A 17,210-nucleotide genomic window follows, 5' to 3' on the forward strand; every position below is an offset into this window, starting at 1 on the left:
CAGGGTTAGAGTTCCCAAAACAGAATGTCTAGTTGCCATTTTGGGGGCAAGACAGCTCTGAAGTCTTATTTTTCAAAGGATGCACTGACTATGATTGATTATCAGTTAAGCATCTGGCTGGTTCAGATGACAACCTTGAGCTAGGTTAAGAGCTTTGAGACCTTAAGGAAGAAAAGTCACTTGATCCAGGGACAGTCCACACATATATTGGCCTATTCCGACCTCTTTTTCTCAATGGTGACAGGGGCCATTCAAAACGTAAAAATATTCTTCACAACTGTGACCAGGGCAGTGGGACAGGGTAAGTGAAGACAAGTTACAACAGTTAGCTGTAAAGTTGTTCACTGCTCAGGCTGTATAGGGAAAGTATTTTGGTTCCTGGAATTAATACGGAAAGAGCAGATAAAATATAACTGATAGAATTCTACAGGATGGGGTATTAGTATGTGAAAACAGTCAAGATCCAATGATCCCCAGGCATGCACCTTCAGGTGGTGATGTCAGGTGCCATCCCGGCGCCCAGGTATCTCCACTCGGTTGCAAGTGGCCAATAGGTAAAGGTACCTCTGACTGTTAGGTCCAGTCGCGGATGACTCCGGGGTTGCGCACTCATCTCGCTCTATAGGCTGAGGAAGCTGGCGTTTGTCCGCAGACATGCTGGTCATGTGGCCAGCATGACTAAACCGCTTCTGGCGAACCAGAGCAGCGCACAGAAATGCCGTTTACCTTCCCGCCAGAGTGGTACCTATTTATCTACTTGTACTTGGCGTACTTTCGAACTGCTTAGGTGGGCAGGAGCTGGGACTGAAAAACGGGAGTTCACCCCGTCGCGGGGATTCGAACCGCCGACCTTCCAATCGGCAAGCCCTAGGCTCTGTGGTTTAGACCGCAGCGCCACCCGCGTCCCTGCACGTGGCCAATAGTCAGGTGCAAAATGCGCTTGGCACTTGGCTAATTTCAAACACACACCCCATGCAGCTCAGTCATATGAGCGTAAACATCAGTCAACATAAATCATTATAATCTGTGTTCACTTGCATTGGAAAGGTATCTGGAAAGTTGCTGGAGAAGACTGTTAGGTGGTCTTCTGCCTTTCAAGAACTCTTTCAGACACGCTCTCTCAGGAATGCATATGCATCATGGTCAAGATTCACTCCATCCTGGTCGAGAATAAGGTATAAATTGGCTGCAGTGGCCTTCCCTCCCGCACGGTTCCTCCAGTCCCAAAGCATGTAGAAAGCTTGCATGACCATGTCCTTGTGATTCTCCTCTTCAATCTGCTCCAAGCGTGAATTTTCCACCCCCAGGAACTCGATGGCAATCGTCTTCCATTTCCTGCCCAACTTCCTGGCTAGTTTCATGAGCTGCTGCTGCGAGACCTGACTGGGTTGCACTGCAAAATAGTGGGAAGGAAGGCGGATTATGAGAGGCAGAAGAGCAGAGCTAACATGGTGACTTATGTTCGCTTCACTGGCAAGATGGGACTCCTTGCAAGCTTGCTAAAAATGATTTGCCTGAGGATGAAATCCAGGCAACCAAACAGGAAAGCTTCCCAGCTGAGATTTTTGCTGTGTCTTTTCACAATGCCTTCTTTTTATTCTTTACTTAATATTGTGTATTCCTCTGGGTATTTAGATATTTATAACAAAATAAATAACAAGCAAGATACAAGGCAGTGGCTAAGCGAGGAAAATGCTTTATGAGCCTTTAAGATAAGGATAAGGTACCGTATTTTTCGCTCTATAAGACACACTTTTTCCCTCCTAAAAAGTAAGGGGAAATGTGTGTGCGTCTAATGAAGCGAATGCAGGCCGCGCAGCTATCCCAGAAGCCAGAACAGTGAGAGGGATCACTGCGCAGCCAGCAATTTTTAAAGAGCTGCGCGGAGCGTGTGTGCGGCTCTTGGGGGCTTTTCCCCAAGGAGGGAGAAGGGCAACCCGTCAGTGATGGGCTGCCCTTCTCCCTCCTCAGGGAAAAGCCTCCAAGCGCCGCACACACGCTCCACGCATACAGGCTCTGGGAAGCATACAGGCTCTGCTCAGCGCTCCCTTTAAAGAATCCCCCCCCTTGCATTCCCCCTCTAAAAACTAGGTGCATCTTATGGTCAGGTGAATCTTATGGAGCGAAAAATACAGTATCTGCTGCCCTTCAGATTATTGTTAGGCTGCAACTCCCAACACCCTGACCATTGTGCCATGCTGCCTGGTGCTGATGGGAAATTAAGTCCAGCACTATCTGAGAGGGCCAGAGGCTCCGCCTCCTGCTTTAAAAGCTGCACCACGAGCCGAAATCAACCTGTGAAGTTCTTCCCATGTCAGAAAAGTTATCCCATGTGAATTCCTGCTTGTTGTGCAGATGTTAAAGGTGCAGGATCCCTGCCAGATAATATGAGGGTTCAGACCTGTTGTGGAAGCTCACCCACTCATCCTGGTCTGGGGCTGAGTCCTAGATTTAAGTTGGATGCTAGAATTTTTTTTTATCTGTGTAGGTGCTGGAACAAGGGTGCGCCCAGGGCATTTGAGGAACGTTGCAGGAAGCGATGAGGGGGTACAGGCAAAGCACACACCCCAAAACCTCCAGATGGACTATCCTTTCCCTCCCCACCCTTCCACTTCCTGCCCAGTTGGAAACCAAGATCCCAGTAGAGAGGGAATGGGCTCATCCGCACAGGAGTTTAATGTGGATATGATGCTACTTGGGTCTCTATTTATTTACATCTACAAAACGTCCTCTTTATCTAAGCAGCAACCTGTAATTCCTGCCAGATCCAGGAATAATTTGATAAGGGAAGAAAATCCAGTGCAAAAATTGCATGTTACCTGGCTAGGTCCACACTGGAGCACAGTGTCTGCCTCTGTATATATGTGTGTGAGTAGTTTTGCTTGCTGTGAAGCATACTCTGAACGTTTCCTGGAAGTTCCTTGTGCAGATGTTGCTGGACTTCAACTCCCATCTGCCCCACCCAGCATAGCCAACAATCAGGCATCAAGAGAGCAACAGTCCCACAAACATGGGGAGGGGGGAGGCCAACAGTTTCTCTTCCCCTGCCCTAGACAAAATGGGAGTCCTGGACCATAGGAGCCAACTCCCCCCAATAAAACATTTGAGGGGGCCGGGCCCTCTCAAAGTTGAAGCACATTCAAATAGTTAGTGTGCACCATGTCATATGATCGATTATGTGGGGTGCGGTGGGGCGGGGCGGCCTAACCCGCCCTCCCCAATATTTTATTCAAGTTGGCACCCCTATCCTAGACAGCAAAACCTCTACCCCCTCCCTGCTCCGAGCTCTCCCTGTGGGTTCGGGCTGTGCCCACCTCTACAGTACTCACCTGGAGCTGCTTCCACGAGGTCTACTGGGGCTTCCATGGCAGGGGTCCCCCTTCCGCTCGGGCGATCGCCCCCCGCTACGTCGCGTAGGAGGTTCCGCAGAAGATCCCTCCTGGGTATCTTTCCCAGCGCGTGGGCGGCGACTTCTAATTCTTTCCCGGGAAAATAGCGCGCGAGCAGCTCGGCTAGCTCGACCGGCGAGACTTTCTCCAGCTTCCGTCGAGGGATTCGGACAGATCGGTCCGGGATGGATTCCAGGTAGAAAACGAATTTGCGGAGCTCTTCGTCTGTCAGATCGTCGAGGATCTGCAGCAACCGCTCTCTCGCAGCCGCCATGGAAGGAGCGGGTGCCCAGTCCAGATAAAACAAACACACACACACACACACACTTATCCAAGACAAAGGACCACGCGGGAAATCCCCTCCCTAGTGACGTGAGCAGCAGAGGGCGCGCGGAAAGGCGGGTTGCAACAGCGCTGCTGCGCGGCCGCTTTCGATTTGGTGTAACGGGAGATGCAGCCTCGAGTCCAGGAAGTTGGGGCGGGGCGGTGCCAAGGCTGCGGGGGTGGGAGCTGTGCTTTTTTTTCTTTTTCAGGGGAGCGGACTAGGGTGGATTTTTTTCAGGGATGGGCAGAAAGTAGGTGGGGATGATCTCTGGATGATTTGTAGTGGTAGATGATCAACAGAGACCTTTTTTTCCAGCACTTCATCAGCGTCTTGAGCAGCAACAAGTAAAAGCACCCCCCCCTCCCTAGATTGGGCTGCTGAAATCAAGAAAGCAATTTCTGTCTAAGGATCTGCACGCGAGCTCCACTTCTGGAGCTGAAAAGAATTGCGGGGGAGGGCTGCAATTTGCGCCCTTTGCGTTCAAAACGTACCAGGTTTAATGCGCGGCGCATCTCCCGCTAGGGCGGGGAGTGAACTCAGACTGGACTCGCAAGGGGTGCCAACTTGAATAAAATATTGGGGGTGGAGGGCAGGTAACCCCAGCCCACATAATCACAAAACACACACATACCACTTGAATGGCAATTCAAGTAATGTTAGGTAAGATTCAAAGTGTGTTCATCAACAGCCCTCTCTGTCTAAGCCTGGCGGAGGGAAAGGTAAAGGGACCCCTGACCATTAGGTCCAGTCGTGGCCGATTCGGGTTGCGGTGCTCATCTCGCTTTATTGGCCGAGGGAGCCGGCGTACAGCTTCCGGGTCATGTGGCCAGCATGACTAAGCCGCTTCTGGCGAACCACAGCAGCGCACCGAAACGCCGTTTACCTTCCCGCCGGAGCGGTACCTGTTTATCTACTTGCACTTTGACGTGCTTTCAAACTGCTAGGTTGGCAGGAGCAGGGACTGAGCAACGGGAGCTCACCCCGTCACAGGGATTCGAACCGCCAACCTTCTGATCGGCAAGTCCTAGGCTCTGTGGTTTAACCCACAGCACCACCCGTGTCCCTGGCCGAGGGAAAACCAGCCTTTAAAGTAGTGTTCTACACTGGATTGCCAGGTAAGGTAGCTGAGCTGAACAGGGAAGACACCTTTTTGAACTTACACCAGCCTCGGATCAGCCAGTTTCAGCTCAGCCAACTGAGTCCCAAGCAGCTGTGGCAGTCCATTCCAGGCCACATTTCCCAGAAAACAGCTGATAGCCAGGGAACAGATTCTTTTAAAAAATAACTACACAATCATGTAATTTTAGCAGGATGTCTGGAAATGCTGTATATCTTTAGCTGCAAAGGCATAGCCTTTTTGGTTATATATTTTGCTGTATATCTTTAGCTGCAAAAGCATAACCGAAACAAAAAACAAAAGGTAGCAATTCACATAATATATGAATGATGCAGAACTCCACATTTCTGAGAGCAGAATCCAAATTACTTGTGTGCACAGAATTTTATTTTTTAAAGTAGAAAACAGCCATGAATAAACTGAGTAGGCAAACTTTGAAGTCTTACGTAGATGCTGGAATCAAGCAACAACAGTGGACAGGTAAATCACCTTCTTGCTATGCTGGGGAAAGGATTAGTCAGTCAATGCTGGGAAGTTGAATTTGAGCCAACAGCAAGTATGGACAACCTAACCCTCCTCTGAAGATGTTGGGCTCCGACTCCTCTAATGGTCAGAGTGTGAGTCCAGGAAGATCTGGGTGAGTCCAGGGGAAGGTGGCTTCTCAAAGGTAGTTGGCATTGACCTAGGAGCGGCAGGACCAAGAACGTGGAGTCACTATCCCCCAGAAGGTCCTCTGAAAGACAGAAAACAACAACAAACATCACTAAGGGCCAGAATCAGAAAAGGAAAGGACTTCGACAAGACAAAAAGGTATACACGAAGTCATGCCTTTCACTGGTGGTTAGATCTAGGGCAATATGGTGGCAATTTATGCTAGTGCACGGAGTCACACTTTATAAGCCCATTTCATTCTATAATGAGCATTATGGCATAATATAACGAAATGGGCTCTAGCCCAGGAACACTTACGTACATCGTACTAAATTTGGCAGGGAGTTTCCAGACAGGGTTTTAGTACTGAAAGCAGGTCATTGAGCTATCTCAAGGTTTGACCACCTGTGAAATAGCCTATATTGTCTACTTTGACTCAAAGGGTTTCCACAGGGTCTCGGGTAGAGAAGGTTTAATTGGAACAGAACGCGGGGGGGGGGAGTTACAGTATTTCTCCTGGGAAGAGTACAGTGGTACCTCGGGTTACAGACGCTTCAGGTTACATACGCTTCAGGTTACAGACTCCACTAACCCAGAAATAGTACCTCAGGTTAAGAACTTTGCTTCAGGATGAGAACAGAAATCGCGCGGTGGCAGTGGGAGGCCCCATTAGCTAAAGTGGTGCTTCAGGTTAAGAACAGTTTCAGGTTAAGAACGGACCTCCGGAACGAATTAAGTTCTTAACCCAAGGTACCATTGTAAATCCAAATGGACTGGGTGTGAATGCAGGCCAGCATTGTTATGGCAACAACATTGTGTGGACACAGCAAAAACAGATGCATGCAGGAGGAGCACCAATCCCACAAGAAACACCTGCCTGTAAGCGCACTTATTATTCAAGATGCTACAAGATTCTATGTGGATTTTGCCATTTACTGATGTGCTTGGAAACCATGTTATTAATAATATGGCAGAACAGCACAGGATTGTGGAGCCTTTATGTGTGCTAATCGGTGCTAATCAGGCTTGGGAACTTTTGATCCCTGATAGCAGGGCTGGCCCTGCTGTGAGGCAGCTGCCTCAGGCAGCAGATGGGGAGGTACAGGAAGTGGACAGAACTGGGAGTTCTTCAGGCAGCAAAATGCCTTTGGCTGTGCCTTCTGCAAGTTGCCGCATGGGAGGAACTGAGGGCTTGTTCTACACCCACAAGCCAGTCTGCATACTCACCTCTTTGAGTGGGCAGTGGATTTGAGCATACCACTCTTGGCAGTACAGGCAGACCTGGATTCCTTGGCCCACATACAGGAATGTCCACATGATGACGTTCCAAACGGGGCTTTTTCTCTTATCATTGAGGATGAAGTTAAAGATCACTGCGAAGAAGACCAGGAGAAAAGGTTAGTTGGGCACCGTCCAGACCACACTGGACCAAAGGTATTTCTCACCTGCCAGTTTCTGGGAACCTCTGCGACAGAGCACCGCCCTGGTCCATAGTGACATAGGAATGTGAATCAGATTATTGGTCCATTTAGCTCCATACTACCAACACTGATTGGCAGCAGCTCTCCAGGGTTTCAGATGGGGCATTCCCTGGAGATGCTGGGAACTGAAGCTGGGACCTTTTACAGGCATAGCAGATGCTCCAGACCACTGAACTATGGCCCTTATGCCACCCTTCATTCCTAGAACTTGGAGGAATAGCAGTTCTCGCTTCATGCAGAACTGAAACTAATTTGGGAACAGAGCATATTAAATCCAACTTGCAGGCATTCAGATGTGTCGTCATGTATCAATAACAAGCTCCGATGTTGAGTTATGGCAGCTTTGCAACCCAAATGGCTCCTGAGAAGCATGAGGAAGCAGGAAAAAATATTTTTTTGGGGGGAAGCTTTGGGGTTATCTCCCCCTGCTAAACACCAGCCCAATGAGGATAGCACTGAGCATGGTCAGTGGCTGCAAACATTGTGTGTCTTGTAGGTGGATGTGAAAAACCTGGGAAGGAAGGGGAATGGAACGGAGTGTCCTGGAAAAAGTGCATGGCATCACTGACTGCGACTCTGAACAGGAGCACTCCAGGTTGCACTATCCTTAGTTCAATAGTGAACTTGAATGCTTGAGCGCATTGTCACATTTGGAAGTGAAACAGGGCCACCCAAAATGTGTGGCCATGGTTTCAAAATACAAACTTCTGCATACAGTGGTACCTTGGGTTATATACGCTTCAGGTTACATACACTTCAGGTTACAGACTCCGCTAACCCAGAAATATGGGACGCAGGTGGCGCTGTGGGTTAAACCACAGAGCCTAGGACTTGCCAATCAGAAGGCCGGCGGTTCGAATCCCCGCGACGGGGTGAGCTCCCGTTGCTGGGTCCCTGCTCCTGCCAACCTAGCACTTCGAAAGCACGTCAAAGTGCAAGTAGATAAATAGGTACCGCTCCAGCGGGAAGGTAAACGGCGTTTCCGTGCGCTGCTCTGGTTCTCCAGAAGTGGCTTAGTCATGCTGGCCACATGACCTGGAAGCTGTACACCGGCTCCCTCGGCCAATAAAGCGAGATGAGCGCCGCAACCCAAGAGTCGGTCACGACTGGACCTAATGGTCAGGGGTCCCTTTACCTTTACCTTAACCCAGAAATAGTGCTTCAGGTTAAGAACTTTGCTTCAGGATGGGAACAGAAATCATGCGCGGCAGCAGCAGGAGGCCCCATTAGCTAAAGTGGTGCTTCAGGTTAAGAACAGTTTCAGGTTAAGTACGGACCTCCGGAACGAATTAAGTACTTAACCCGAGGTACCACTGTACACTGGAGGTCCAATGAGTAAGTGAAAATGAAAAGCAATGTTTTTTAACCATCTGAAACTGCCTGGAGGGGGACCTGGAGTGTGAGCAGGGGGTGGGAGGGCGAAATAACAGCCTATGGGATGAATCCTGGAGGGGAAGACTGGTGCATGTAATGTGTGCATGAGATTAAAAAGCTCCCTTGAACCATACGGGGCCGTTTAAGAACGTAAGAAAACAATGTCTTTTCTCTTTCGTACTGCAGGAGCTTGACGGTGCTCAAGTCTGGGGTGGTGTGGTTTCTGCTCAGATGGGTTTCTGAGGCAGTACTGACCTCCAAAGAAGGCAAAGAGGGTGAACATGACAGGGTAGAAGAAGCCAAAGCACACAGTGAAGACATATTCGTGGACAACTGCTGAGACGATGAAGGCAAACAGCATTGCCCCAACCCGGGCCCTTCCTCTGAGCAGCTGGAAGGAGCAAAGTGCACAGGTCAGTTGCAGGTTTTGTACATGAAACAGCCCATGTTGTGTTCACTCTCTAGTGAAAAGTGAAGAGCAGAAACAGCTTGCCAGGTGGGGTGGAGCCGCGACACTTAACTTCCCGACAGGTGTGCTGTTGTTGCTCACTGGGAGAGGAGTGAGGCAGCAGGGAAGTTGTCGTGGTGCAAATGCATCAGCAGGAATGGCAGGTTGGCGTTTGCACCGCCTCGCCCCTCCACTTCTCCCTCCCTGTACGGAGAGGCACCTGGTGGGAAGCTCTGTCCCTTTGGCAAACTGCTCCAGGTGAGGAAAGACACAGAGCAGTTACAGCAAGTACTTCACCCTTACTTACACTTTGGCAGTACCGTATTTTTTGCTCTATAAGACTCACTTTTTCCTTCCTAAAAAGTAAGGGGAAATGTGTGTGCGTCTTATGGAGCAAGTGCAGGCTGCGCAGCTATCCCAGGAGCCAGAACAGCAAGAGGGATTGCTGCTTTCGCTGCGCAGCGATCCCTCTTGCTGTTCTGGCTTCTGAGATTCAGAATATTTTTTTTCTTGTTTACCTCCTCCAAAAACTAGGTGCATCTTGTGGTCTGGTGCATCTTATAGAGCGAAAAATACTGTACTTCCCTCCCAGAAGTTATTTTATGGGGGCAAGGAGTAGCATCCACTAACTTGCAAAACCCCCGTCCACAAAGGTGCATCTGGAACCTTCATTTTGTAGTTTTCTTTGTATGCAAAAGATCCTGGTCTTGGGCATGTGTGGTAAAAAAAGACGTACCAGGCAAACACCCTCCCTATTGTCCTTTGGGCACCTGTTTCTTGTTTCATAATTTTTTATTAAAGTTTTCACAATACGATAAAATTATATCTAGAACAAATGAATTCAGAAAGAAAGAAAGAAAGGACAAAAGAGAGGAAGGCAAAGGAAGAAAAAAATATTCTAATTGTTATGTACTGAGTTGAATAGGATCCAATTTGCAGCAGTCTGATTGGTCCTAGAACAATAGGATTCAGAATGCAGCAATCTGATTGGTCCTAGAACAATAGGATTCAGAATGCAACAGTCTGATTTGTCCTAGAACAATAGGATCCAGAATGCAGCAGTCTGATTGGTCCGCAGGAGCCACCCAATCCAGCTCCAGGTGGAAGTGAATCCGCAACCTGATTGGCCTACAGGAGAATCCCGGAATTAGCCAATCACGTCGGGCCCATTGTGTAAATAATGTATATAAAGCAGACATTTCGGGGGAACTTCCATTCCTCCTCACTACTATGAGCTGAATAAAGAGCATGAAATCCACTCTCGACTCCGAGTATATTTCACTAATTATACCCTAATCTTCAATCCACATTCAAATAAGTGAGTGTTTCTAGCTTCCACTTGGGAAGTTTTCCCTTTCCTCAGTCTCACACCCTGAAAACACCCCCTGGTGTGTCTCAAACGTTTGTTGGGGGAGACCTAGGTTTTTTTGGGGGGGATTTATTTGTCCTGTCTTCACGCTTTTTATGATGGAGGACCGCTGTAGTCACCCACAACGACACGTTCTCAAGATGGAGGGTGAGGGAACAGCTGCAGTCACCTGCGGTTCCTGCGCAATGTTTGCCATCTTGCCAAAGGTTGCAGGCAGCTTTACCTGCAGCAATTCCATGTTGATTGCCCTCTTAAAAGACAAAGTCCAGCAACTGGAGGAACGTGTAGCTACGCTCCAAAGAATTAGAGAGCTGGAGCTCTTCTTGGAAGCAACAGAGCACACCGTCTCCACCAAGGAGGAGACAGGGGACTCCCCTGAGAAGGAGGCTAGTTCACCAACACAGGAGCCAGATATATGGAGAAACGTGACTCAAAAAAGTAGGAGGCCCAGGGTTCGCTCTGATTGTTTAGAAATACACAATCGCTTTGAGGTCCTCTCCCCTAGCATGGAAGACGAAGAGCAGACTCCATTTGAGGATCTCTCCCTCATTACAGTCGATCAGGTATATGAAGACGAGCAGCAAAGTCAGTCCTCAGGGAATGTGCAGGCGACCTTGGAACGGACAGCTCACGGAAGAACCCCGACCAGACCTAAGAGGAGGCGTGTAGTGGTGATAGGGGATTCCCTACTGAGGGGAACAGAAGCAGTGATCTATGGGCCTGACAAGATGTCTCGGGAAGTGTGCTGTCTCCCTGGGGCTAAGATCCAAGATGTAACTGAACGACTGCAAGGAATCATAAAACCCACTGACAAATACCCCTTCCTCTTGGTTCATGTGGGAACCAATGACACTGCAAGCAATAGCCTCCAGAAGATCAAAAGAGTTTACGAGGCTCTGGGCAGGAAATTGAAGCAATTAAATGCACAAATTGTCATCTCATCTGTCCTCCCAGTTGAACGACGTGGCCCAGGGAGAGAGGGAAAAATAGTGGAAGTGAACAACTGGCTTCGCAAATGGTGTAAACAGGAACGGTTTGGATTCTTAGATCACGGACTGCAGTTTCTTGAAGATGGACTTCTGGCAAGCGATTGGCTGCACCTCACAACGGTTGGGAGGAATGTTTTTGCAAAAAATCTCAGAAACCTCATCAGGAGGGCTTTAAACTGACTAATGTGGGGGAGGGAGACAGTGCTCCTGAAGGTAGGAGTCTATCAATTGATGAAGATGATCATCCAAATGTCATAGACCAAATGGAGCAAACAGCACGCAGACCTAGTGGTGGGAGGAAAAAATCCTTAAATAAGAGACACGGGGGAATGATTAATGGACTTCAATGTCTGTACACTAATGCGCAAAGCATGGGAAATAAACAAGATGAGCTTGAGCTCTTGGTACAGCAAACTAAATATGACATAATAGGCATCACTGAAACCTGGTGGGATAAGTCCCACGATTGGAATGTAATAATGGAGGGATACAATCTATTTCAGAGAAACAGACCAGACAAGAAAGGAGGAGGAGTGGCGTTATATGTCAGGGATGTGTATACCTGTGAAGAGATCCAAGATTTAGAACCTCAAAGCCAAAGTGAGAGCATTTGGGTCAAAATTAAGGGAGAGAAGAATAACAGTGACCTCATTGTGGGAGTTTACTATAGATCCCCAAGCCAAACGGAGGACATAGATGATGCCTTCCTGGAACAGATGGCCAAGCATGCAAAAGGAAGGGAGATAGTAGTAATGGGGGACTTCAATTACCCGGATATTTGTTGGATGTCAAACTCAGCCAAGAGCATAAGGTCAAACAGATTCCTCACTGGCCTTGCAGACAACTTCATTGTCCAGAAAGTGGGAGAAGCAACAAGAGGAACAGCCATTTTAGATCTGGTCCTAACCAATGTTGATGACCTGGTTAGTGGAAAGAAGTGGAAGGATCATTAGGCGCGAGTGATCATGCTCTTCTGAAGTTTACTATACAGCGGAAAGGAGCAGCCAAGCATACTAGGACTCAATTTCTTGACTTTAAGAAAGCTGACTTCATAAAACTTGGGGAAGTGCTGGGTGAGATCCCATGGACAGTAATACTAAAAGGAAAGGGAGTTCATGATGGCTGGGAGTTTGTTAAGAGGGAGATAGTAAAAGCACAACTTCAGGCAATACCAATGAGACGGAAACATGGAAGGTGCCTAAAGAAGCCAGGGTGGCTATCTAAAGAACTTTTAACTGAGTTAAGATTAAAAAAGGATGTGTACAAAAAATGGAAAAGGGAGGAAACCACCAAAGAGGAATTCAAACAAATAGCCAACACGTGTAGACACAAAGTCAGAAAAGCTAAAGCACAGAATGAACTCAGGCTTGCTAGAGAGGTTAAAAGCAACAAAAAAGGCTTTTATGGGTATGTTCGTAGCAAAAGGAAGAACAAAGAAACAGTGGGGTCACTCAGAGGAGAAGATGGTGAAATGCAAACAGGGGACACAGAAAGGGCTGAACTCCTCAATGCCTTCTTTGCTTCAGTCTTCTCCAATAAAGAAAACAATGCCCGACCTCAAGAATTTGGAGCAAATGATTCAGCAGAGGAAACACAGCCCAGAATAACTAAGGAGATAGTACAAGAATACTTGGCTAGTCTAGATGTATTCAAGTCTCCAGGGCCAGATGAACTGCATCCAAGAGTATTAAAAGAACTGGCAGATGTGATCTCAGAACCACTGGCAGTCATCTTTGAGAATTCCTGGAGAACAGGCGAAGTCCCAGCAGACTGGAGGAGGGCAAATGTTGTCCCTATTTTCAAAAAGGGGAAAAGAGAGGACCCAAATAATTACCGCCCAGTCAGTCTGACATCAATACCAGGGAAGATTCTGGAGCAGGTCATTAAGCAAACGGTCTGTGAGCACCTAGAAAGGAATGCTGTGATCACCAATAGTCAGCATGGTTTTGTGAAAAATAAGTCATGTCAGACTAACCTGATCTCGTTTTTTGACAGAATTACAAGCCTGGTAGATGAAGGGAACGCAGTGGATGTAGCCTACCTTGATTTCAGCAAGGCATTTGATATTCTTGTAAAGAAGCTGGTAAAATGCGGTCTTGACTATGCTACCACTCAGTGGATTTGTAACTGGCTGACTGACCGAACCCAAAGGGTGCTCATCAATGGTTCCTCTTCATCCTGGAGAAGAGTGACTAGTGGGGTGCCACAGGGTTCTGTCTTGGGCCCGGTCTTATTCAACATCTTTATCAACCACTTGGATGATGGACTCAAGGGCATCCTGATCAAATTTGCAGATGACACCAAACTGGGAGGGGTGGCTAACACCCCAGAGGACAGGATCACACTTCAAAACGACCTTGACAGATTAGAGAACTGGGCCAAAACAAACAAGATGAATTTTAACAGGGAGAAATGTAAAGTATTGCACTTGGGCAAAAAAAATGAGAGGCACAAATACAAGATGGGTGACACCTGGCTTGAGAGCAGTACATGTGAAAAGGATCTAGGAGTCTTGGTTGACCACAAACTTGACATGAGCCAACAGTGTGACGCGGCAGCTAAAAAAGCCAATGCAATTCTGGGCTGCATCAATAGGAGTATAGCATCTAGATCAAGGGAAGTAATAGTGCCACTGTATTCTGCTCTGGTCAGACCTCACCTGGAGTACTGTGTCCAGTTCTGGGCACCACAGTTCAAGAAGGACACTGACAAACTGGAACGTGTCCAGAGGAGGGCAACCAAAATGGTCAAAGGCCTGGAAACGATGCCTTATGAGGAACGGCTAAGGGAGCTGGGCATGTTTAGCCTGGAGAAGAGGAGGATAAGGGGTGATATGATAGCCATGTTCAAATATATAAAAGGATGTCACATAGAGGAGGGAGAAAGGTTGCTTTCTGCTGCTCCAGAGAAGCGGACACGGAGCAATGGATCCAAACTACAAGAAAGAAGATTCCACCTAAACATTAGGAAGAACTTCCTGACAGTAAGAGCTGTTCGACAGTGGAATTTGCTGCCAAGGAGTGTGGTGGAGTCTCCTTCTTTGGAGGTCTTTAAGCAGAGGCTTGACAACCATATGTCAGGAGTGCTCTGATGGTGTTTCCTGCTTGGCAGGGGGTTGGACTCGATGGCCCTTGTGGTCTCTTCCAACTCTATGATTCTATGATTCTATGATTCTATGGTTCATTGGGCACCTGTTGAAGACATCCCCCCCCAAAACAAACCTTTTTTTTTTTTTAAGTGGAGAGTGACCTTGCAGGTGACACTTGTGCAGTAATATGGAGGAAGCATCACAGAATAACTAATAATGTGAACCGATGTGTGGACGGTCCACTATAAATCCACCACTAATGCACTCTTACTGCACCCACGGCATGTTGCCGGGGGGGGGAGCAGCCTGGCAGAGGGGTTGTTAAATTGTGGGTGAACATATCAGATGACACAGCGATTCTTCAGACAGCTCTTGTTTATTCACAGGCCAGAACAGAACTGAACTGAAGGGTTCAGCCAACCTGCTCATATAGAGCTCAACTACAAAACAACAGTAACAACTTTCTGTAACTATCCAATCCCTGAACGTCACTTTCAATTCCTTATTTGCATATGCGGACCTGAGTGAAAACTATCTACAGTATCCCCCTGCTGGCCCAAGGTGAGAACTTCAGTACATAACAGGGGTCCTTTAGGGAGATCCTGGAGAATGAAGCCTGTATAGTTTGGGGCAGTAAAGAAAGCCCTGGGGTGGAAGAGGGGCAAAGAAACAGTGGATTGAGCTCCCAAGCCCAAAGGAAGCGAACAGTGCAACACACTTGTTTCCTCCCCCAAAAGCCTTACCTACCCACACAAGTTCTTGATAGATGTAGTAGTAGAGCCAGTCATGTACAACCACATTCCACGTCCGGTAATATGTAGAGAATGATGTGGAATTCCACCAGTCCTAGGACAGAAAGAGGGAGGTGCAGTCTTGAATCTGGATAGCTATGTGTGCCACACTGTGCATCATCGCCCACCGAAAGATTTTGGGCCACACATGTTCAGGCAGCCTGCAGGACAGAAGGTGCTCCCTGGCCAGTGTGCCCAGTTCCTTTGACAAATGCTTATCTTTGCCTGCTCTATCAGAGTTGATTCTGTGCCGCGGTCAGCCATAAGACCTAAGTTGGATACTGGCACTGAATGTGACTGTACATGAAATAGTAATAGAAAAAAGAGTGCACCTGAGCATGTACAGCAGGCCTAGGAAATCTTTGCCCTTCCAGATGTTGTTGAACTACAACTCCCATCACCATCCCGCCGTTGGCTATGCTTGCCAGGTGTTATGTACTGAGTTAAATAGGATCCAAAATGCAGCAGTCTGATTGGTCCTAGAACAATAGGATTCAGAATGCAGCAGTCTGATTGGTCCTAGAACAATGCAGCAGTCTGATTGGTCCGCAGGAGCCACCCAATCCAGCTCCAGGTGGAAATGAATCCACAACCTGATTGGCCTACAGGAGAATCCCAGAATTAGCCAATCCCGTGCAGCCCATTGTGTAAATAATGTATATAAAGCAGATATTTGGGGGGAACATTCATTCCTCCTCACCACAATGAGCTGAATAAAGAGCATGAAATCCACTCTCGACTCCAAGTATATTTCACCAGGGTTGATGGGAGTTGTAGTTCAGCAACACCTAGAGGAACAAAGGTTCCCTGTGCCTGCTGCACAGAATGCAGTTTGCCACCGTCTAGCAGCCACAGCCTGTCTCCACATTTTGGGGGGGGGGCTACAGACAAGGGCTTTTGTGGCTGCTGGTCACTTCTTTGTGTCCCCCTACCCATTCTATGCTGCAGTGCCTCAGCAGCAACTCCCTGTACAGATGCCCTCTTGCAAAACCATATCCTGGCATTTCTGCTCCAGACTGGCTCTCCTCACATTTCTCTGCTAGCACCACTGCCACAGATGGCAGTCTTTGATGCCGTGAGAATCCAACTCTTGCCCTCAACAAAACGGTTGTTTGGAATGGGTTATTCAAAACTGTTTTGCAGCCAGAATGCTAGTTGTGCTGTGTCAGTTGATAAGTAGTTCAGGTATAATTGGCAGCTCGATTTTTCAGAAGCTAAACAAGCCTGTTCAGTGTGATGTCGCTACTAGTGACTGAGCACGTGACTTTGCCGTGCGCTGCTCTGGTTCACCAGAAGCAGCTTAGTCATGCTGGCCACATGACCCGGAAGCTGTCTGCGGACAAACACTGGCTCCCTCGGCCAGTAAAGCGAGATGAGCGCCGCGACCCCAGAGTCGTCCGCGACTGGACCTAATGGTCAGGGGTACCTTTACCTTTACCTTGCCTTTAATTTCAACGCCTTAGGCAGTCTCTGCCTTTGCATGTGCAGCTATTTTGGCTTTTTGTTTGCTTGTAACCAGGGCTTTTTCCCCCAGCCAGAACTCAGTTCCCGTATGTCTCAGGCGGATGCCATTGCCATTATAAGAGAACAAGGAAGGAGTTCGTGGTGAGTTCTGGCCCTCTTTTTCTAGAAAAACAGCACTGCTTGTAACTATGAAGGCAAAATTTGAAAGCTGACATTCCCAGGAAGCCAAATGACCCACCATGTGTGTCTGATGGGATGGAATATACCGTATTTTTTGCTCTATAGGACACACCGGACCATAGGGCACACCTTGCTTTAGAGGGGGAGAACAAGAAAAAAAAATTCTCCCCCTCTCTGCTCAGCACCCCTTTCTCCTCCCACTTGGCTGAAGAGGCGCTGCGCAGCTCTCCCTCTCTGCTGAAGCCGGGAGAGCAAGACTCTCCCGGCTTCAGCGAAAGGAAGGCAAAGCCTGCGGAGCGCAGCGGGAACTTGTGTTGTGCTCCGAAGGCTTCAGGCGGCTATCCCTAAAGCCTGGAGAGCGAGAGGGGTCAGTGCACACTGACCCCTTTCGCTCTCCAGGCTTCAGCGAAAGCAACGTGAAGCCTCCGGAGCGCGGAGGGAGTGCTCCCTCTGCACTTCGGAGGCTTCGCTTTGCTATTGCTGAAGCCAAGGAGCCTGCATTCGCTCTATAGGACGCACACACATTTCCCCTTAATTTTTGGAG

General features: G+C 48.2%; 2 protein-coding genes across 2 annotated transcripts in view; both read right to left on the reverse strand.

Moving 5' to 3' along the window:
• Positions 1-556: 556 nt before the first annotated feature.
• Positions 557-3,762, reverse strand: LOC310755965 (uncharacterized protein). The gene is made up of 2 exons (XM_083599520.1): positions 3,330-3,762; positions 557-1,393 (listed from the first exon to the last, which is right to left on the reverse strand). The coding sequence occupies exons 1-2, from the start codon at positions 3,661-3,663 to the stop codon at positions 1,107-1,109; spliced, it is 621 nt and encodes a 206-aa protein (XP_083455646.1). The 5' UTR covers positions 3,664-3,762; the 3' UTR covers positions 557-1,106.
• A 1,434-nt stretch (positions 3,763-5,196) lies between these two features.
• Positions 5,197-17,210, reverse strand: part of SOAT2 (sterol O-acyltransferase 2) — a 32,596-nt gene continuing 20,582 nt past the window's right edge. The window contains exons 14-17 of the mRNA XM_083599290.1: positions 14,979-15,077; positions 8,593-8,728; positions 6,710-6,855; positions 5,197-5,564 (exon numbers count right to left, since the gene is read on the reverse strand). Of these exons, the coding sequence (XP_083455416.1) occupies positions 5,514-5,564; positions 6,710-6,855; positions 8,593-8,728; positions 14,979-15,077 (432 nt within the window). The 3' untranslated portion in view covers positions 5,197-5,513. The remainder of the gene's footprint in view (positions 5,565-6,709; positions 6,856-8,592; positions 8,729-14,978; positions 15,078-17,210) is intronic.

The sequence above is a fragment of the Podarcis filfolensis genome, assembly GCF_964270895.1.
Source record: "Podarcis filfolensis genome assembly, chromosome: 2".
In the NCBI taxonomy this organism is placed as follows: Eukaryota; Metazoa; Chordata; class Lepidosauria; order Squamata; family Lacertidae; genus Podarcis; species Podarcis filfolensis.